Source organism: Hyperolius riggenbachi, chromosome 4 (genome assembly GCF_040937935.1).
Source record: "Hyperolius riggenbachi isolate aHypRig1 chromosome 4, aHypRig1.pri, whole genome shotgun sequence".
NCBI lineage: Eukaryota > Metazoa > Chordata > Amphibia > Anura > Hyperoliidae > Hyperolius > Hyperolius riggenbachi.
The window spans coordinates 176118914-176142218 of NC_090649.1; the positions used below are offsets into that span (position 1 = coordinate 176118914).

Below are 23305 nucleotides of genomic sequence, written 5' to 3' on the forward strand. Positions count from 1 at the left end.
GAATTCTTGTGCTGAATTTGCAAAGCTATTTCAGGCTTGGCGACATAAACGTACACAGTTCCAAGCCAATTTGAATAGAGCATATTTTCCAACACAACGTGCCTTATAATTAGTAACTGTCAGTTTTGATTTTAACCTGTTGTGCACGGCCCATCAATGCTGCAGGAGTAAGTGGGACAGTGGATGTGATAGAGAAATGTAGCATTAGACGAGGTACACTGTGTACTTTGAGTGATCCCATTGTGAGTCAGTGTTCTAAGACTAGAGCGCAGCTGGAAACAGGATGGAATGCCAAACACAATGCAAACATGAATCTCTGCAAAGGAAAAATGTTTTATTAACCTAATTCACCTTGACACAATGTGAAGCTCTACTTGCACACTGATGAAGCTGAAAGCAAAAATCAGAGGGATGCTCCCACGCACACAATCTCTTCCGAGAGCTGCATGTGGGTGTAAAAGTTCAAGGCACAGTTATTATGCAGTGCTGAGACAATGCAGGCCTACTGCTAGCGGTGCCTGTGGTTTATGTTCCTGTGGGCGTAGCCTATAATTCCAAATGCCATGCAGGGGGATTACAAATCAACCTTACCTCTTACTCTGTTGCGTTCACTGGAGCCTGCTTGAGACCCAGGGTGTGATCCACCTTGTGAGCTGGGCTGAGAGCTGGGGGTACTGGAACTGGATGAGCTGCCACTACTGGTTCTTTGAATAGGATTCTCTATAACGGTCTCTGTTCTCCTCAGGTCAGGGTTACTAGAGGTTATTAGATAAAAAAATGTAATGCATTTACAGAATCACATAAAAAAATAATCAGATAAGTGTTTACAAAATCTTTTTCTCAGGACTTTTAGTAGTGTAAGGTTGTTTTGCAAGCTGTGGTTAGGCAGAATAATAGACATACTTACCTACGTAGAGGAAAGTCTCTGAATCCTGTGGAAGCCTCCCACGGCAGCCTCGGGCCCCAGTTGTCAATTGTGGTCCCACCAAAGATTTACAATAAGGGCTTGTTGGAAATCTCATCAGGGTCACACCCCTTTTCAAGCATGAGTACGGCTGTGCCTGCGCAATTAGCCAGAGCCACTTGTGCACCGTCTCTGTGCTACTAGACAGGTGTCGCCATGTGCTCGCACCAGAAAACGAGTGCGGCCGGAAGTTAAGGAGGATCCCAGCTAGGGAGTGTCAAGGAGATGCAAATAATGTTGAGTTGATGCAGGCTTATGCAAATTTTATATGCAAATTCAGGCAGCTTGAAAATTGACTAAACGAATTTTACCTCAGGAGCATTTGATTGGTTCATTTTCAAGCTGCATACATTTCCATCCAAAATTTGCAAAATGCTGCCTCAACTCCAAATTATTTGCATCTCATTGACCATCCATAATCCCGGTGAGTGGCAAGGAGGACCCAGGAAGCTTCTATAGGATGCAATGACTTCCCGCTTCTTAGGTAAGTACTTCCTCTTTGACCTGACCTTCAACTCGAGTTCAGTTTAAAGCACACTGAATCAGATCTGTAGCAGTTAGCACAAAGGTTAGTTAATGCAATTAACTTTTTCTCCTGAGTTTTCTCTTAGGATAATTTTTCATATTGTATTTAAAATAGTTTTTCAACACTGTGCAATTAAATAAGTACCAAAAAGCTAAAGATACAGTACCATCAAAACAATTTTGAGTATTTTTCTTGCTTGCTGGTGGTTTAACCACTTACATACCGCGCACTCATAACGCGCGTCGGCAAAGTGGTAGCTGCAGGCTAATTAATCAGGAAACAGCCGCTCGCGCGAGCGGCTGCTTCCTGTCAATTCACTGCGGGGGCAGGGCCGGCCCTAGACTTTTTGCCGCCTGAGGCAAAATTAGAAAAAATCCCAGCCGTGGGGGGGGGGGGGGGGGGGGTGCCAAGCTGGAGGGGTAGCTAGCAGAAAGGGGGAATTGGGCTTAGCGTCGGTCCCCCGATCTGCGCTCCTCCTCCAGCGTAAAGTACCAGCCAGCGCGCATATGTTGAAGAGGCAACGGGTGGAGGAATCACTCACCTTTTCCGCGTTCCATCGTGCGCTCCACTGACGTCACTTCCTGCAAGGCCGTCCACTTACAATACAGTGGGCGGCGTTGCCGGAAGTGACGTCAGTGGAGCACGCGATGGAACGCGGAAGAGGTGAGTGATTCCCCCGCCCGTTGCCTCTTCGTCATATGCACGCTGGCTGGTACTTTACGCTGGAGGAGAGGAGCACAGATCGGGGGACCCACGCGAGGGAGGGGGGGGGTCCGACCCCCCTCCCCGCCGCTAGGCCCAATACCCCCTTTCTGCCCGCTACCCCTCCAGCTCGGCGGGCGGCCCCAGCGTCCATGGAGAGGCGGGTGCCGCCACCGCAGATTTGCCGCCTGAGGCAAATGTTTCACCTCGCCTCATGAGCGGGCCGGCCCTGTGCGGGGGGCTCCGTGAATAGCCTGCGGGCCGCCGATCGCGGCTCGCAGGCTAAATGTAAACACAAGCGGAAATAATCTGCTTTGTTTACATTTATACAACGCTGCTAACAGTAGCAGCGTTGTACAAGATCAGCGATCCCGGGCCAATCAGCGGCCGGGGATCGCTGTCACATAACAGGCAGGAGCCTGTTAGAGGCTGCACAGGACAGATCCGTTCCTGTGCAGCCTCCGATCTCCGGGGAAGGGAGGGAGGAGAGGAAGAGGGGGAATCCTGCGGTGGAGGGGGCTTTGAGGTGCCCCCCCCCCGCCAGCCACACGCAGGCAGGAGCGATTAGACCCCCCCAGCACATCATCCCCCTAGTGGGGAAAAAAGGGGGGCGATCTGGTCGCTCTGCCTAATGTTTGATCTGTGCTGGGGGCTGTAGAGCCCACTCGGCACAGATCTCATTAATCAGCGCTGGTCCTTAAGGGGGGGGGGGGGGGGGGTAAAGGCTGAGTCCTCAAGTGGTTAAAGAGCATTTTATTGCAAGTTGTGAAAATATGAAAAATGAATCACCTTTGAGAAAAATCAGGAGAAAAAGTTAATTGCATATGGGCACCGGTCTTTAATGACAGCACAGCAACAAAGTAAAAATAAAAAAATTACTAAACAAACGGCTAAAAAAATATTGGCATATCAAAGACTACTAAATGTCATCAAATCATCTCAAAGTCTTTTCCTCTGGTTATTCATAACAAGTCCATTAAAAAAAAGCACAAAAAAACTTCCACAACAGAAAATGGCAATACCTCATTTTAAAGAGAACCCGAGGTGTGTTTGAAGAATGTGATCTGAATACAGAGGCTGGATCTGTCTATACAGCCCAGCCTCTGTTGGTATTCCAAACCCCCCTAATGTCACCCTGCACTCTGAACTCAGACATAGATCACAGCCGCGCTGTGCCGCTGTGTTTACATCTGTAGTGTCAGTCTCGGCTGCTCCCCCGCCTCCTGCAGAGCTCCGGTCCCTGCCCCCCTCCCTTCTCTCTAATCAGCGAGGAGGGAAGGGAGGCAGGTGGGGACTGGAGTTCTGCAAGAGGTGGGGAGAGCAGCAGACTGACACTATAGAGAAAAACACAGCCGCTGCGACACGCTGTGTGTCGACAGCACGGCTGTGATTTATGAGGGATTGCAGAGGCTGGGCTGTATAGGCAGATCTAGCCTCACTATGCAGATCACATTCTTCAAACCCACCCCGGGTTTTCTTTAATAAGGCAAGAGATCAACATAAAATTATGAACACTAACAATGGTAACTAAGACAAGATACAAAATCATGGAGGTGTGTGAACATAAGCGGGAGTATAAACACTCAGCTGAGGCATGGGAAATCCTATAGATTTCTGCCACAAAAGCTGCTCTGTATGAAAATACAGATGAATTGCAACGACTTCCTAATAAAGAGCTCAAATTAAGAATAGCAAGTGCTCAGAAGTGAAGCCTTACCGACCTTATGCAGCAGTGTTCAATGTACAAAGAACCAAAATATGGCCACACATTGACAATAAAGGCTTCTTTGTAATGACAGCTTAAAGGGGAACTGAAGTGACAGTGATATGGAGGCTACCATATTTATCTTCTTTTAAACAATACCAGTTGCCTGGCTGTCCTGCTGATCTATTTGGCTGGAGAAGTGTCTGAATCACATCAGAAACAGGCATGCAGCCTATCTTGTCAGATCTGACAATAATGTCAGAAACACCTGATCTGCTGCATGCTTGTTCAGGGGCTATGGCTAAAAGTATTAGAGGCAGAGGATCATCAGGGCTGCCAGGCAACTGGTATTTCTTAAAAGTAAATCAATATGGCAGCCTCCACATCTCTCTCACTTCAGTTGCCCTTTAAAGGGGAACTGAAGAGAGAGGTATATGGAGGCTGTCATGTTTATTTCCTTTTAGACAATACCAGTTGCCTGGCAGCCCTGCTGATCCTCTGCCTCTAATACTATTAGCCATAGCCCCTGAACAAGCATGCAGCAGATCAGGTGTTTCAGTGGTTCAGACTTATAAGTCTGATCTGACAAGACTAGCTGCATGCTTGTTTCTGGTTTTAATCAGATACTACTGCAGAGAAATAGACCAGCAGGGCTGCCAGGCAACTGGTATTGATTAAAAGGAAATAAACATGACAGCCTCCATATACCTCTCTCTTCAGTTCCCCTTTAAGTTAAAAACAGAACTATGTTACTGATATGGGAAATATCCAAGTTCCAGTAAGAAAGTCAGTAACTTGCTTTATTTGTTCAACATTTTGTAAAATAAATTGTCTGGATCTATGGTATTAGCATACATGGAACAGATATAAATGTGCTTGTTTATTTAATGATTTTATATAAAAAAATATATTTGCAAAGCATCAATAGAAAAACAAAGAACCACTTTATTTAGGTAGATAAAGAACATGTAATGTAATTGCTAGACTAAAGCATAAAAAGTGTTCATGTTATTTATGAAGCAGTGCAAGCTCATGTGACATTAAATGTGGCCACTAATGATCCAAACTTTTTCAACCAATTTTACCAAATCTATGTAGTATAAGGGTAAATTGAGTGAATATATTGAATGGATAATATAGGGAGTGCCCTTATATTACATAGAAATGGTAAGATTGGATAAAAAAGATTGGATCATTAGTGGCCACCTTAAGGAGCTAAAACAAACCAACCCCAAAAAAACAAAACCTAGAGTTGACATGGAACAGTTTTGAGCACTGTGGTGTTGTATATGGTCATATGGCTATTACATAGTTGTGTTTTTTCCAGCACCAATTTTCATTGAAGGAGACATTCCAACCCCTTTGTGTAGCATGTAGTGTAGTGTTGGATAATTTGAGAGGCCCTTAAAAAATCAAAACAGTTTACCTTGCTCTTATAGGTTGTGTGCTTAGTCGACTTCCCAGATTGCTGCCATTGGCAGGGTTGTTCTTACGTACTAGTGCAGGGGAAATGGAAGTAGTCCTTTGAGGCACCTGAAAGTGATATTACATCAAAATTATATAAATAGATATTTTAGCACCAGAGACCATGGACTAATGTTTTAGGACACCAGTAACGAGCACATAAAAATCTTAGACTTTGTAAACGTGGCTGCTGAGCTGGTTTCTTCATATGTAGACACTACTTGGTTAACAGGTTAACAGATATCAAATAGGTCACTTTTCAAGTATTTAGTCAGGAGGCCATACACTGGACACTTGCTGCACCACAGATTGTGAGTGCAATTGGCTATCATCTTCTTACAGATATTCAGTCTGTGCCTTCCCTCCTTGAAATCTGAACAGTGCAATGACGCAATCCATGCAGTATGAGCCATAACCACAAAATCTCAAAACTGACTTGCTGAACTCTGCTTTTGGTGGTCAAGATTTCAAAAATAGGGATTATCATAGAAACTTCTGGTACAAATCATTCTGACGGCAACACCAAATGTAGTAATTCCATTGCAATTCCATAGCTACCAAGTGGAGTGGAAGCTACACTCAACACAAGATGAGGGTACTGGCAATTTTACCAATGTCAGTATAAAATGGTAAGAATACTTTTGTGGATCAAACCTAATTTTGTTCATTTTTCAGTAATTATGCAGAGAAAGTGCATTGATAGTTTGTTTCCTTGTTCCCTTGTTTTATCAGAGGCAGTTTAGCAATCATTACCAAACTGCCTCTGATGAAACAAGGGTGATCCTTGTAAAGGCCAATGCATGCATTTTATTTTTATTTTTGTTTAATAAATGTTTGCTACTTATTCTACTGGCACAAATAGCTTGTGATTTACTAATATCCTGATCCTGCCGAAGACGCATCTGGAGAGCTTCAATGGCTTCCATATTGGATCCCTGGACTATTCTCCTTAACAAATGTAACAATTTTGGTAGCAATAGCATGTATTGGGGCTTAGCTATTTACCTCCAAAGTCAGCACAAAATTACGAGTAAATTCATGTGTAATTACGAATGCTTACAATTACATATGAAATGAATTACGCTTTTCCACAAAACTCATTACAATTGTGATGAATAAATGCGAATTACTATGTGTGATTAGGCAGAGGCGTAATTTCTGCTCATTTATCTACTTTTCCTGCACCCATTTATCTACTATACAGTATGTAAATTTGTTTGACGTGGTGGTAACAAGGGAATCCCATTTTAGCGGGGAGAATATATGAGTGCCATTTAAGCAACTTATACCATAATCTGTATTTGGACTGAGTCCAGGGCATTTTTATCCACTTCCAATTCATATTAGAAAAATATACTATATATAACTGTAGTTGAGTGTGGATTTGATATTGGAGCAGCTAATAATGTAATAATTACATTATTTAATGTAATTTAGTTTTGTCTCTTAAACCCCTGCAAGGATGGCAGCAGCTGATCAAACACAAGACATCTGGGAATTCAGAAATAAGCAAGGAAATAGAATGAATTTTTAACCAACAGGAATATACTGAGAGGGAAGGAATGTACTGGGAAGACGTAGTATACAACCACAGACAATTAGAAAAACTATTAAAGAGACAAAAGACCAATAGGAAGTGGCCACGTTGGAACAGCATGTGGGAGGTTTCACCTGTGGGACTGACTGTCTATAAGCAATTGGCAGCAGATCTAGCTACACCCGTAGTACAAGAGGAGTGGGACAGAATGTTTCATGAATTCTATATGCAAGTTGTTTCCTTCATCAGGGACACCAGGAGGAGCCAGTGTTTTGGCCTTAAAGAGACACTGAAGCGGAAAAAAAAATATGATATAGTGAATTGGTTGTGTACTATGAATAATTACTAGAAGATTAGCAGCAAAGAAAATATTCTCATACTTTTATTTTCAGGTATATAGTGTTTTTTCTAACATTGCATCATTCTATAATATGTGCAGATTACACAACACTCAGCATTCAAAATGAGTCTTTCAGAGCAGTCTGTGAAGTAATGACCTCTCCTCTAGCAGAGGAAAAGTAAATAGTCCAGGAACAGTTGAGATAATAAAAGTCAGATAACAGCCCTCTCCACGACTAACTTAGTCGGAGAGCTTAATGGCTTGTTTGCATAGAGATAACAACTGGAGTTTCTCAACTCTTCCTGTACTGGAAACAATTAGACTGATGTATCTGATCTTAATGTTTTATTTCTTAACTGTGCTACACATACAAATCATATCATCATTTTTTTTTCGCTTCAGTGTCTCTTTAAGAAGGAAGATGAAAGGTAATATGGAACCATTTTGTAAGGTACCTGAATATCAGAATCTAAAAAAACAAAACACTAATGGTAGACTGGAAAATCTGGGAAAAGAAATTATAAAGAAGAAAAATAAATTTATCCGGGACTCTATACTCATACATACACTGGCTCCTCGGGGTGATCCACAAATGGAAGTGGAGTGTGAGTCCAGTGTTCATAGTCAGTCCTTTGAAACTGTAGACACTACCGGTATCTACACAGAGGCAGTTGGGGGGTGGATCTTGAAGAGGGTGAAGAATCGTTGGAGGGGGAGGTAAGTGAGGGGGAGTGGGTGTGAGCAAACGGAGCTACTGGAGGTGGTGATAGTGAGGGAACCGTGGGGATGGACGAGTCCGTAGTGGGAGAGGACTATGATGCTCCAGAAACTAGTCAAGTAGACCATTCTAATCCTCAGGGTGATCAATGGAATATACCCCGTAGGAAAAATCAACATAAGTCCAATAGCAGTAGAACAAGCCTTAATATTGATGTAAGAAAAAAAGAATTTAGAAAAAGCCATGAATAAGAGTGCATATGATGTAAATGGCTCCATCAACAGTAGGGGTAAGATTACTGACCCGAATAGAAGCCACAACAGAAGTCAAGAAATCCCACTATACAATCGATACTACACCCTTATAGAAGTGGGGGAAGAAGTTCCTGATAAGAAAAAAAATTCCAAAACACCAAAAATTATCTTTGATAAAAAAAAGGCAGAGAATAATCATGAATCCTAATAATAGGAATGGGGAAAACCCAGGAAACAACTTACCCTATTCGAGAACGAATAAGGGAAAGAATACCAAAACCATTAATCAGTATTTTTTGGCCAAAGGGCAGGGATCAAGACAGGGGGAAGGGGAGGAACAGGGTGGAGGGGGGGGGGGGTAGGAGGAAACAGAAGACTGATAGTGGTAATAAGGCAGATAGAGAAAGGGTCATCTACAATCTCAGTAACCTTAAATTAAAGGAGTCCGAGAAAGCTCTATTAGAAAAGGGATTAAAATTTGCCCCCGCGTGTAAGCTAAATACATTTGAGACGTATATTGATATTAAACAGTATACAAGGAAATTATGTCTTAAGAAATGTTTTCAAAAAAATCCTCTGATTACCAAACGGGCTAACATGTATTTTCAGCATACGGATTTAAAAAAACCCTCAAAATTCTTTCCTTTAAACCAGATGAGTAAAGAAATGCAGATCTTTGCACGCAATATCGAGAAAGATCTAAGGAAAATTAAGCCCCTATCTGCCTCCTTCTGTAACTTAAAGGAATACTTAAGTCAAAAAAAAAAAATGACATTTACTCACCTGGGGCATCCCTCAGCACCCCGAAGCTGGATGGTGCCCTCGCAGCCCCGCTCCGATCGTCCTGTCCCCGCCGGCGGCTACTTCCGGTTCGGCGACAGGCTGGGAACGCGGCTGATTTTCCGCGTTCCCAGCCGCTGCTATCACTCTCTATGCTGCTAAAGCGTATATATAGACGCTATAGCAGCATAGAAAGTGATAGCAGCGGCTGGGAACGCGGAAAATCAGCCGCGTTCCCAGCCTGTCGGCGGCTGTCGCCGAACCGGAAGTAGCCGCCGGCGGGGACAGGACGATCGGAGCGGGGCTGCGAGGGCACAATCCAGCTTCGGGGTGCTGAGGGATGCCCCAGGTGAGTAAATGTCATTTTTTTTTTTTGACTTAAGTATTCCTTTAACCAAACAGGAATCTAAAGCCCTTCAGAGTCTCCAACAAAATATAAGTATTGTCATCCGTCCAGCGGACAAAAAGAGGGGGGGCATAGTCATTCAAAGTGAGATTGACTACAAACAAGAGACCCTCCGCCTATTGAATGACACGGATACATATAGAAGACTGGGGGGGGGGGGACCCTAGCGGACCGTTTCGGAAGGGACTTGAGGATCTGCTTAAGGCAGCGTATCGAGATGGGATTTTTAACAAAAAGGAATTTGAATATGTGAACATAATGTATCCTAGAACTGTGGTTTTTACCACCTCCCAAAAGTCTGCAAGAGTCTGGTGGATCCTCCGGGAAGGCATTTTTATATGAGGTATTGGGTCCCTCACTTCAAATTTGTCCAGATATGTAGATACCTTCTTACAGAAGTATGTGAGGACCACCCCGGCCTTCCTGGAGGATTCTAGACATGCTTTGAATCTGTTGGGAGACATAAGCTGGGAGGATGGGTGGCTGTTGGGTACCTTGGACAGCAGTTCCCTGTACACCATTATACAGCATCATGATGGAATTGAGGCAGTAAGCCAATTTTTGGTAGAAGACTCCCTACTTAGAGAGGAACAAAGGAAGTTTATTTTAGACTCAATTGATTTCATACTTACACACAACTATTTTCAGTATGACGGAGAGTTCCTCCAGACAAGTGGGACAGCGATGGGGACCAGGGTCGCGCCGGGATATGCTAATCTTTTCATGGCCCATTGGGAGCGATCCCATGTATACGGGCATGGGGCGCCCGGAGTGGACCTGGTCTTCTAGAAAAGATTTATTGATAATGTCCTGCTCGTCTGGAGGGGGACTGATAGCTCGAGAGTTTTTATAGAGAAACTTAATAGTAATACAATGAACTTACGATTCACATCTGAGATTAGCAATCGAGAGATCCACTTTTTAGATCTAAATATATATGTGGAAACTAACCAACTTAAAACACATACCTATGTGAAACGGTTATATTCTTGCTACAAGTTGCCATCTGCCCTCCTGGCTAAATAATATTCCTAAGGGGCAATTTATACGCCTTAAAAGAAACTGTACAGAAGAACAGCAATAGATGAGGAAGGTGGAGGTTCTGATGAATAGGTTTAGGGAAAAGGGGTATGGTGAAGGGGTGATAAAGCAAAGGGGGAAGTGGAATTGATGAAACGGGAGGATCTGTTAGTTAAAAGAAGGATTGAACAGAAGGAAGGTTACTCCCTCAGAGCTGAACTTGAAGTATGGCCCACAGAGGCAGAAAATCCGGAACATTATTTCCAAACACTGGTCTACACTAAGGAAAGATAAAATACTGAACGAAATACTCCCGGTGCATCCCTCTTTTATATTTAGGAAATTAAGGAGTATAGGAGCAAAGGTGGCAGTGGGAGTTGGGGGTGGTGACAACTGGCATAAAATGGAAAATGGGGGCTTTGTGAGATGTGGGAGGCGCTCTAATTGCAAAAAAACTAAAACAAAACCCAGGGATACAGCAAGATCTCTCATATAGAGGGGAATCATAAAAGGTATAGGATCAATGACCTCATCACCTGCGACACGAAAGGAGTCATTTATGGTTTATCTTGCCCATGTGGAAAAAGATATGTGGGCCATACCAAGAGATCCCTGTCAAGTCAAATCGGGGAATATCTGAACAATATCAGTAAAGGCTGGGAGGAGCATCCCCTATCCAAACACTTCAAGATCATTCACAACTGTAATGTGTGGAATGTGGTGTATTATGGGATTGAGGTGGTATGTAGGTATAGTAGAGGGGGAAGACTATCTGGCAAAGATGTCGAGGAGGGAAAACAACTGGATATTCAGCCTAGATACTCTAGCCCCTAAAGGCTTAAATGAAGAAATGGAACCATTTGGCTTCTTTAAATAAAAAAATAAAATATCATTTTATCAGAATGGGATTGAAAACAGGAGATGAGGGGGAATTATGGAAGTGACAGTATATGAGCACTCTGGTTTCCTTAGGAGCAACTGGTTTCTATATTTAGTGGATATCTGTGCCCTATGGGACGCAAGTTATAATGTATAGGTAAAAAAATGTATATGTACAGCTCTCAAAGAATTTTTATAAATATTGATTATTTCTATTTCTCCACCTTTTTTTTTATTGTTGTATGCCCTTCTGAAGGGATGCAAATATAGAATGCACTTTTTCATGCTCCTGAAGGGATGCAAATATAGAATGCACTTGTTCATGCTCCTGAAGGGATGCAAATATAGAATGCACTTTTTCATGCTCTTACAGCTATATGAACTACGGATTTCTACACTACAATGGATATGGAGGAGGATATCCCTTTAAGAATATTTTGTAGGTGGAGCAGAGGCTGGACCAATGTGGCAAATAAATATGGCGACCGGTATGATTCCACTCAATGATTCTGAGGAAGACAGATGTTACTGTCAAAACATGTCAATCAAATCCTTCTAGCCAGGAAGTGGAGGGGCACCCCGCATTTTCTAGGATACAGGACCTTTTATTTACACATTTTTCACCTATACAGACAGTGAGGGCGAATACAACAAGTGTGGAACGCAAGGAAATAGGAGTGGAGGTCGGTGACACGCACTGAATAGCAGAGGAAGTGACGCCTATCTGCCGGACCCAAAGTACAACAACGAAGCCCGTCTCTGATACCGATCGAGGGGGACGAAGTGTGCAGAGGTCTATTGAGGTACCTGGCCCCATGTGGAGAGAGGTTATCACCAGGAGGGGGCACATAGGGAGATACTCATGGACGTCCAATTCCCCACTTGTGGTGAGATCGTTTTATAAACTGTAAGTGCATGCAAATATAGACAAGTCTAAAGGACATGGGAAGTAGAGACTGTCTAGCGCCATATTCAGTTTGAATACTATATACATCAGGCACAAGTGGATTCTTCAGATGAAGGTCTTATGAAAGAGTAGTACTGCTAGAAGGACTGTATTTTTTGCAAGGTGACCGTAGTGCAGCGTATATATTTTATTGATTATCATTTTTAAAGGGGGATATTGCACAATGGTTATTTTACTTTTTTAAAAGGAAACCAGTTTGCTCAAGTGTGAGAGTGTAGTGTGAGTGAGTTTCTCCTATAGTGTGATCTTATTCTTCTCATTTTTTTTATTATTAAAAGATAACGGATCCTTAAGTGTTTATATCCAGCGCAGCCATTTATCTACTATATGTCATTTCTGCTCATCACTAACCCGTACTAAGTTATTTGAAGTCCCTTTCTGGTTTCCAGTACAAGAAGCGTTAATAAACTTGTGTTATCTATGCAACAGAGCGCCTCTGAGCTTGCTGAAGTAGGTCCGTTTTCCGAAGAGCTTAAAGAGACACTGAAGTCTTGTAAAAAAAATCTCTTTATTTAAAAAATGTGTTTTACATGATTGTCTTAACTAAACCGCCGCAATCTGTAATCTATCTAAATCCCCCCTAACCCCCCCCCCCTCTCCCCTGCAAAATCCACGACTTTCTTGGTGGTGCATTTTGCTGCCCTGTGCACTTCCATGTGAGGCAGAGCTGTGAGCCGCAGCTCTGCCTCTACACGCATCTGTCTGCGCGTATCTTGCCTCTCCCCCTCCCCTCTCAGTAAAGGAAGACTGAGAGGGGCGTGGGAGAGGTAGCGTTTCGGGCTGACAGACGCGCTGAATTGCGGCTCATAGCTCTGCCTCTTACGGAAGCGCTGCCCGGATTGCCCCCCCAGGGAGTTAGGGGGGATTTAGATAGATTACAGCGGCGGGGATGCAGCGGTTTCGTTAGGACAATTATGTTAAACACATTTTTTTAAATAAAAAGATAGTTTTTACGAGACTTCAGAGTCTCTTCAAACAGCCAATAAACAGTGAGAGACAGCTTAAGATAAGATTTTACTGCAGGATAGTTCAAAGGGTCATCAGTTTACTTATTTTAGGGCCCATTCACACTGGCAAACGCAAAACTAGAGCAGGTGACTTTACCACAATTAAAGTGGTAAAATCAATGTACACTCTCGCAATGTTTTAGCGATCATGCTTACTGATTTTTAGCATTCTAATCACGATCGCTCTAGAATTGTGGTAAAAATGCTGCATGTAGCATGTTTTGCGATTGCTGGTAATCACGAATCGCCCATGATCGGCGGCAGTGAGATCACTGCAATATAGTTAGAATGGCGCTAGTGCTTTATAAAGCGCCAGCGCCCCGGCGATTCACGGGAATCACCTGCTTACCTCCCTAATGAGAACGGGCCCTTACAGCTTCAAATGCAGAGTGTGGATTCTAAACTGCAACTGTGACCCTGTGACAGTTTGATGCAATTTAATAAATAAAGCTAAATAACTAAAAATAAAAATATGAGACTTTTACTTGCTACTAATGTTCTATTTATTACCCAAACTACACATACAATTAATTATCTCATCACTCAATTTTTGCTTCAGGTTTCCCTTTAAAGAGAGTCTGAAGCGAGTTAAAGACTCACTTTTTAGCTTATAATCATCATGGGCATGGTTGCCCCAGCTAAATCGTCGCTATCCCGCGGCTGAACAGGGGTCTTTACCCCCCAAATCCCCTCCATGCTCGCCGGGGATCGCTTCCTGTTGAGGCAGGGCTAATGGCCGTAGCCCTGCCTCCATGCGAGTCTATCAGCGCGTATCTCCGCCCCCCCCTCTCAGTCTTCCTTCACTGAGAGGGAGGGGCGGAGATCCGCCGCTGATAGACGTGCATGGAGGTTAGCCCTGCCTCCATGAGCAGCAAAATCTATGACCAAGTTGGTTGTGGATTTTGCAGGGGGATTTGGGGGGTAAAGACCCCTCGTTCAGCCATGAGATATCAGCGTTTTAGCTGGGGCAAGCATGCCCATGTTGATTATAAGCTAAAAAGCGAGTTTTTAACTCGCTTCAGAGTCTCTTTAAGTACAAAAAATGACTACAAAGAAATGTATAGGATAGTAACCATAACACAGGTGTTTTTAAAAAAATGTAAATTAGATTCCAAGATTGGCATACTGACCTTTGGTGGAAGATCTTCCTCCTGCCGTAACCAAGAACTTCTGTCAAACTTTTCAATGCGAGGAGGAAGAGGAGGATTCTCAGAGGTTGGGTCAGAGTTCTGCCTTGGCATTTCAGGTCGATGAGAAACAATTCCTTCCTGGAATGCGGACATGCCCTTTGCAGACTGTTCATGTAATGACTGAGAGGCTGACAAAGATGGCACTGGAGTTGTTTTTACAGACACCAAGAGTGGAAGTTGCTAAATAAAATAATAATAAAAAAGATAATTTGTTAATCACCGCTTTAAGTATTTAAAAAAATACAGCTAGAAGATGTTTAATGTAAATTTAAATGCACCCATTAGGTTAGAACTAAATATAAATCAATGTAAAGTGAAATGATCAGACAAGGTGTGCAGTTCCACCAATGGATCAGAAATACAGAGAAGACGTTGGCACATTAATAGATGCAGTTTACTTAAACTTACTGCATCTTTTCATAGTGCCACCTCCTTCTGCATGCTATTGTTTGGAAACTGACACTGATGCTCAAGTGCTACAAGGCGCCTTCAACTACCTTTGCTATACCTCACATGCTGTCAAACATACCTGGGGAGTATTTAGAAACAACAAGTCTAGATTTCTTACACAGTGGATCCTTCTTGACGAGGTGAATTTGGATGTGAACAATGACAAAAACGTTTTAAAAATTGAAAGAATTTACCATTTCTAAATCTATGGCCAATCTAAATTGAGTCCTAATTTTTCTCATTACAATGACAATACTTTGAGCTGGACATTCTATATTCAGTTTGGTGCATTATTTGTAGGTACAGACTAACCAGCAAGCTCATGGTGAACCAGAATGCATTGGAGTGTGTAAGGGGCTACAATGGTCCAAAAAGCCCCTTTATAGTGCATTATTTGAAAACTTATATTTTCTGGTGCAAGCTATATTTTAAGAACTGGGTACATCTATATTATAGCTTATGGCACTCACCATCTGTCACTAGAGCCAACAGGCTCCCAAGCTTAGCAGGCTCTGCTAGCACCGCCGCCACTCCCTGTCGCTCTGTACTAGCCACAGCCTCTAGTCTTCTCTCCGTCTTCTTATGCAATTGAATCAGGTGACAGCCCCAGTGCCTGATTTTAGAACTCGCCAAAGCTTTTAACTGGTATGTTAGCGATAGCTGGATAGCGTACTGGTAAGGCTGTTGCCCTCGATGTGGGATTCGAGCTTTTTGACAAGGGTTTGAATCCCGGCTTAAGCCAGTATGTAAAACAGTTAAGAGTCTTAGGCCAAGGCTCCCTAATGATCCTGGTCATGCGTTAAGTGGCTGCAGCTCAGATGAGCTTTGAGTCTGCCAGGAGAAAAGCGCAATATAAATGTTCTGTATCTTGAAAGGATGCCTAAGACTCCTTGGTGATCAAGGTACATATCTGAGGTTGAAGGAAAACCCATTTTTGGCCATTAAAAATAGGGTTAACTCGTTGGTTGATACCGGAAGGAATCTGGGAGGCGGAGGAGTTAAGGAGGCGGAGTTTTGCAGAGTTTTAACTTTTAGGGCTCCGATATTCTACACTATTCCCAAGATCCATAAGGATAGGGAGAAACCTCCGGGACGGCCAATAGTGTCAGGAATTGATGGTCCATTGGAGAGACTGGGTAAGTTTCTTGATGGAAAGTTGAAGCCTCTGGTTGAGGCGTTACCCTCACTTGTTAGGGATACGGGTGACGTGTTGGCCGTCCTGGAGGGACGCCCTGTGAATGGAGAGGATTTGATTGTAAGTGTGGATGTTGAGGGTCTCTATACCTCTATACCCCACGAAGTGGGATTGGCTGCGACATCCTTTTTCCTTCGTGAGCATTACCCGGAGTCGGGACTCCATAATGAGTTTATAATTTAAGCCTTGCAGTTGATCCTGGAGTACAATTGCTTCTGCTTTGATGGCCGTTTCTATCGCCAGATCAGGGGCACGTCGATGGGGGCATCCTGTGCCCTGGCCTACGCTTGTCTCCATCTGGGGCTGTGGGAACGGCAGGATGTCTATCCCATGGACCTCTTCCAGAGGCATGTTCGCCTTTGGCTGAGGTTAATTGATGACGTGCTCCTGGTCTGGCGAGGAACCAGGGAACAGTTGAATGCTTTTATTGAGAGATTGAAGGAAAATGAGAGGAATCTCAAATTTACTTATGAGTGGAATGAGAGGGAGCTTTCATTCCTAGACTTGAAAATTCAGAAGGAAGGAGAGAGGTTGATAACTTCCACTTACAGGAAGCCTACAGCAGGGAATACATTGCTGCACTATTCCAGTTTCCATTTGGAATCACAGAAAAGAGCTGTCCCTAGAGGACAGTTTTATAGGCACAAAAGAAATTGTACCCGGGATGAGGACTTTGTAAGGGAAGGGCAGGAATTGAGTGTAAGGTTGAGGGAGAGAGGTTACCCAGAGAAATTGGTGGAACAGGAGTATCAAAAAATGATGGAGACAAAAAGGGAGGAGTTGAGAAAGGGCCGGTCTCCCCGTAAAAAAATGGGGGGTGGTCCAGATGGTAAAAACCTTATCAGATTTGTTACAGCCTATGGGGCCCATTGGTACCCATTACAAAAGGTGTTGCAGAAACACTGGGGTGTTCTGTTATTGGATAGGAGAATAAGAAATCTAGTGGGGGAAAGACCATATATGACAGCCAGAAAAGCCCCCAATTTAAAGAACAAATTGGTGAGATCGGAATTTGTGAGCACGGAAAAGGAGACCTGGTTGAATAAGTTTCCGCAAAAGTTTGGAATGTACAGCTGTGGAGATTGTAATGTGTGTGGCCTAGTGGAGAGAAAAAAAACGTTTATGAATGCAAAAGGTACTAGGTCCTTTGAAATTAGGGACAATATAAATTGTAATTCGGAAAGAGTTGTGTATTGTATAAAATGTCCGTGTAATTTATTGTACATAGGAAAAACGAAACAACGATTGGGAACATGAATAGGTGAACATGTAAAAAATATTGAGAAGCCGGAGAAGGATAGCCCGCTGGGGACACATTTTGCACGTTACCACAATAGAAATCCAACTGTATTGCGCTTTAAAGGGACACTTAAGTCAAACAAAAAAAATGAGTTTTACTCACCTAGGGCTTCCAATAGCCCCCTGAACCTCTCCGCTGCCCTCGCCGTCTCCCTCCGATCCTCCTGGCCCCGCCGGCAGCCACTTCCTGTTTCGGGTGACAGGAGCTGACAGGCTGGGGACGCGAGTGATTCTTCGTGTTCCCAGACACATTAGCCCCCTCTATGCTGCTATATGGTATATGATATATGCTATGGCTGCATAGATAGCGCTATTTTGGCTGGGAACGCGAAGAATCACTCGCGTCCCCAGCCTGTCAGCTCCTGTCACCGAAACAGGAAGTGGCTGCCGGCGGGGCCAGGAGGATCGGAGGGAGACGGCGAGGGCACCGGACAGCTGCAGGGGGCTATTGGAAGCCCCAGGTGAGTAAAACTCATTTTTTTTTACTTAAGTGTCCCTTTAAGGGAATTGTGAAGCAGAAGGTGTCACACTGGGGAGGCGACATTGAAAATGATTTGTATAAAATTGAGGCAACCTGGATCTACCGTCTGGGAACACGAATCCCAGAGGGATTGAATTCCGATTTGAATATGGTATACTTTCTTAAATAGAATGGGGGTATAGTGAAGAAGGGAGAGACTCTGGATCCAATATTGTTTAACCCATTCAGGTTCCGTGGTTTTCACGAGAGAAATGTTCACCTCCCATTCATTAGCCTATAACTTTATCACTACTTATCACAATGAACTGATCTATATCTTGTTTTTTCCGCCACCAATTAGGCTTTCTTTGGGGGGTACATTTTGCTAAGAGCCACTTTACTGTAAACGCATTTTAACAGGAAGAATAAGAAAAAAATGGAAAAATTCATTATTTCTCAGTTTTCAGCCATTATAGTTTTAAAACAATACATGCCTCCATAATTAAAACTCACGTATTGTATTTGCCCATATGTCTTGGTTATTACACCGTTAAAATTATGTCCCTATCACAATGTATGGCGACAATATTTTATTTGGAAATAAAGGTGCATTTTTTCCATTTTGCATCTATCACTATTAACAAGTTTAAAATAAAAAAAATATAGAAATATTTCATCTTTACATTGATATTTAAAAAGTTTAGACCCTTAGGTAAATATTTACATGTTGTTTTTTTTTGTATTGTATTGTTTTCTTTTTTTATAGTAAACATTTTATTTGGGTAGTTTTGGGAGGGTGGGGGGTAAACAATAGGAACCATAGCCCGATACATTGATTCCCTGGCTACCGAATCCGCGGCCGGGAGTGCGCCGGCACGCGCGCAATCGGCCGTGGGGGCGCGCGGTAGCGCACATGGTTCCTGGACGTAGGTTCTACGTCCAGGAACCAAAATAGGTTAATAGTTGAAAACGATCAATTGATATGTGGAGGAATAATGGAAAAGATGTTTGTTGTATCTTGCCCTCAGTTTGACAGCAACAAAGATGGCGGATCGCAGCCAGGGAGGAGCTGGGAGTTGTTATTGATAACCTGTAAAAGGAGGTGATGCTGCAGCATTAGCCAACCCCACGCACTTTGAGAAAGCCCCGTGGGCGGGGCGAAACGCGTCAGTGGGCGGGGCGAGGTGGACCACGTGAGCGCTCACTATCCCGGGATGCCGGGCAGCACCATGATCCTCCGCAAGTAATGCAGAAAGGGAGACCGGAGCAGCCAGCTGAACTAGCGCAAGTGAGGTGACGCTTACACAGCGTCGGGCCAGTGGATTTATGTGAGCCCTGAGCGTAGCTCCCTCAAAAGGACTGATTTGATGGCAGAAAGGTCGTGAGTAATATCAGCATCTGCAGACATACACTGTTTGTACAGCTTTGAAGTTCATGAAATGGACGGAAGTCTGAGGGATTATAATTAATTTGGAACTGTGTTCTTTTTTGGCCAGTGTATTGAAATGGAGTAAGGGAATATTGTGGAGAATGGAGGCATCACGTTTGGCTATACCCCCATTGTAAAATAACAGTATACCTTAACATTAAACAAGGGGAAGAATTATGAACTGTTCCAGTGATCCCAATATGAAGCTTCTGAGTGACAGTGCACTGTCAAGCTGTGTGTGAGTGAGAAGGCCTCATGGTGTGCGCCGGGTGGAGGGCCCACAAATGTCCAAATATGATTGGGTAACTGATTGATTTGCATAGGCTGCGGCTGGGTGATCAATTCGGCAATATACCATCATGGGGACAGTGGGTGAAAAATGATACAAGCTCACATGGTCCAGATTGGTTTTAGGGATTTTAATATGGTGTGAACCATGTTTTGTATTATATATTTTGCCGGCTAAGATTAAAGTTATTATAAGCACAAGCAGATACTCCGGTTTTTTGTTAAAGCGGACCCAAACCAAACATTTTTTTAATTCAAAATATTTAGTTGCAGCACTCTGACACATACAAAGCTAAATAAACACTCCTTTAAGCCTATGGGCATTTCAGTGCATGCTTTTCACCTTTCTCTTTCCATAACTAGGATTATACAGGTGGCAGCCATTAGCAATTCCTCCTTTGCTTCACACCATCTACTCTATCAGTCTGCCGGATTCTGTCCCGGCAATATGAAAGGAAGGGAGGGGTTCCTCCAATAAATGTAAAATATTTTATATTTGTCATCATGCGGCTGAAAAAAGGCTGCTATTTATTATTATAATTTAGAAAATAGATGTTATTTCTGAAATCTTGTATTTTTAATTTGGGTCCACTTTACTTGATTGAATTCTGTATCTTGTCTTGTGTCTTGAATTACACAGGGCCCAAAATGTTGCCTGCAAGCAACCTTTCTTTAGTTATACTTTAAATGGTCTGTAAACTAAAAGAGTAGGTCCACATTACAAGTGATTTTATTCAGACGGAGTATGAGACACTCTGGAGAATTTTGAACTTTATGGCGTGAGGTCATTTTGGGTAGTATGTGATCCCTGAGTTCATAACGGTCTAATAGCATGATATGGTATTACTATTTCTCCATTTTAAAGTTGCTTCTTGGCAAGAAAACAGCAGTTACGATTTTTAAAATCTAACATAGTTCTTAAGGTGCATACACACATCAGACTATAGTCTTTGGAAAATGAAAGATCACAGACCAATCTTACCGCCCTTCCTGTAGCATGAGAGCCATACTCTACACAGTCTTTTCTATGGAGCTGAACTCCACATCAGAAAAAAATCTTTGCAAGATGCTGCACACACAGATGCTGTACAGACACAAAAGGTCAGTATCTGCAAAAGATCTGTTCCTGCCAAAAATCCATTCCTTCAAATTGCAATGATAGTCTAGGAGATCTGCAGATCATCATACACACATGATTTAACTGACATTCATCTGCAGATCAAGCAATCATCTGCAGATCTGAAAATCCATCCTGGTGGATCTGATCTGCAGATGAATGTCAGTTAAATCATGTGTGTATGATGATCTGCAGATCTCATAGACTATCATTGCAATTTGCAGGAATGGATTTTTGGCAGGAACAGATCTTTTGCAGATACTGATCTTTTGTGTCTGTACAGCATCTGTGTGTGCAGCATCTTGCAAAGATTTTTTTCTGATGTGGAGTTCAGCTCCATAGAAAGACTGTGTAGAGTATGGCTCTCATACTACATGAAGGGTGGTAAAATTGGTCTGTGATCTTTCATTTTCCAAAGACTATAGCCTGATGTGTGTATGCACCTTTAGATTTTGGCCAACAAAAGGAGAAGTAAGTTCTGGCTAGTGTGCTGCAGGGGAATACTGAGCACTGTGGAAATGTAGTTCAGAGAGTCCCTGCTGATCAGAAAATGTAATGGTGGAATATTACAAGGAAGAAATAGCGCTGGCCAGCAGTTATTTCGGGACTTAGTGAGCCCACATAAATATTTAATTTGCAGCCAGCTTGGAGTAAGCACACAAGACTGGTTCTTATTTGCATAATACATGTGACACACACATAAAAACAGGAAAACCTTTTTGAGATCATTATACCATTTAATTCACCAATGACCATTAGGAAGATTTCGCAATGCATTTTCCATGACTTTTTAAAGCAAAAAAATTGCCAGTTTACAAGAATGAGCTGCATCAATGGAATGCAAAATCAATTTTCAAAAGCAATTACACTGGTCAGTTAATGTACTACTTACACTAAACTGTAAATGATCAATAATACTTGTAAAATAGGGAGTGTAAGGTGAAAAAAATGTATTAAAAGAGAGAAGATATTTAAAATCAAATCAAAGATTAAAAAAAAACAGATGGTAACTGAATACTAAAACAATCTGCATTTTAATGTGTATTTGTATTTATGTTAAAGACATTTAACCGTCACATTTTTTAACTTGAAGTTTGTAAACAGGAATAATCTCCCAGGAGGGAGTCAATGACCCACAGCTAAATAAGATTGTATTTTCTCATTGATTAATCAACTATTTATGTTTTTGACTTACAACTCAAAAGTAAAGCTGACCTTTGCCTTGATATAGTTCTCTAAAATAATCATTATTGAACTAGGAGAATTATGATTTTTTTGCCCGAGTTTGGTAAAAGCTAGCAGACGTAATTGAAAATATTATTTGCTAAAAGACTTAAATGGGTAATGGAAAAGACTGGACTTATAATGTGCTACCACTGTAGATCTGCAGAGTTTCTTATTTATCCATGTCAAGGACTACCCCCATAAAAACCTCAAGGTTCCTTGAACTGCACACCTCAAAAGTATTAGAAAACCTTATGAATTCATACTAAAAACACCTGGCACAGGTAAAATTATCTCAAGTACCTTCAAACATATTACTGGTACACTCTAAATGTGTATAAATAAATCCCTACCCTAACATTTCCAATATGTATACATTTACATTTATGAAAACAATAAGAGAACATGTATATGTATAGATATCTCAGTTAGTTCAGGCAACACTTTACTAGGGAAGGGAACAAGGGGGGGGGGGGGGGGGGGGTCACAACTGTCTTAGTATTGCCATTAACACAAGGTAAGAGGTGGGTAAGACCTACCAGTGTAGGGTTTTGCACCTTTGTTGCCATGCCACTCAATGCACCACCAAAGTGAATAGGGGATCAGTGCACATGCATGTCTCCCTGTACATTGCCTGTCATCACATTAGCCATATGGTGGTGATGCTACTTTTGATAGCGCTATGTATGCCTATGACTGTACACAGTGAGTAGCAAAAAAATAGCATTAAATCAAAATTTATCTAAATATGTTTTAAGCCCCAGCCACCCCCAATCCATAACATTCTAGAGTGGCTATCTGCAAAGGAAGGAAAGGTAAGTACACACGCACTACTGAAAGGAACGACGGGTCCATCAGACCCTTCCGCTGGGCGGACGCCAACCCAGAGGGAGGGTCTGATGGACCCGTCGTTCCTTTCAGTAGTGCATGTGTACGCACCTCAAGTGGGAGGGTGGGCTTTGTTGCCCTTTTTTTGAAGAATGCCCTCAATCATTTGTGGGCGGGTATTGTTTAGGTGGCTGAGCCCAATGTCATTGGGTCTGCATTTCTTGAGGTATACTATCATACATAAGGGTTCAAATTGGGCTTTCTTACAAATAATAAGTGCCCCTTTGTTTCCTCTTGCCATAGAATTATTGTTCACCTGTGCATCCTCTCCATTTTATTAGAGGCCTCAGTGCCTGCCCCCTCCACCTGTAATACATTCTCTTTGTGCCCCTTCTCTCTGCAATTTGTACCCCATTTTGTTGTTAATGTAATCTGTGCCCCATACCTCTATGAGCAGTACTCTCTATGTTCCATCCCTCTACATTTAGTGCCAACAGACTGCTGTGTAAAATAAATATTTTGGGGCCTTTAGAAAACGATTATTCAGTAATTTACG

At 42.5% G+C, this 23305-nt stretch overlaps 1 protein-coding gene across 17 annotated transcripts in view; it reads right to left on the reverse strand.

Moving 5' to 3' along the window:
* TNIK (TRAF2 and NCK interacting kinase) overlaps window positions 1–23305 on the reverse strand; it is a 458011-nt gene that overhangs the window by 50251 nt on the left and 384455 nt on the right. For all 17 annotated transcript variants that reach the window (XM_068281022.1, XM_068281018.1, XM_068281020.1 and 14 more), the window contains 3 exons: window positions 14400–14639; window positions 5324–5430; window positions 592–755 (listed from right to left, as the gene is read on the reverse strand). In XM_068281022.1, the coding sequence (XP_068137123.1) occupies window positions 592–755; window positions 5324–5430; window positions 14400–14639 (511 nt within the window). The remainder of the gene's footprint in view (window positions 1–591; window positions 756–5323; window positions 5431–14399; window positions 14640–23305) is intronic.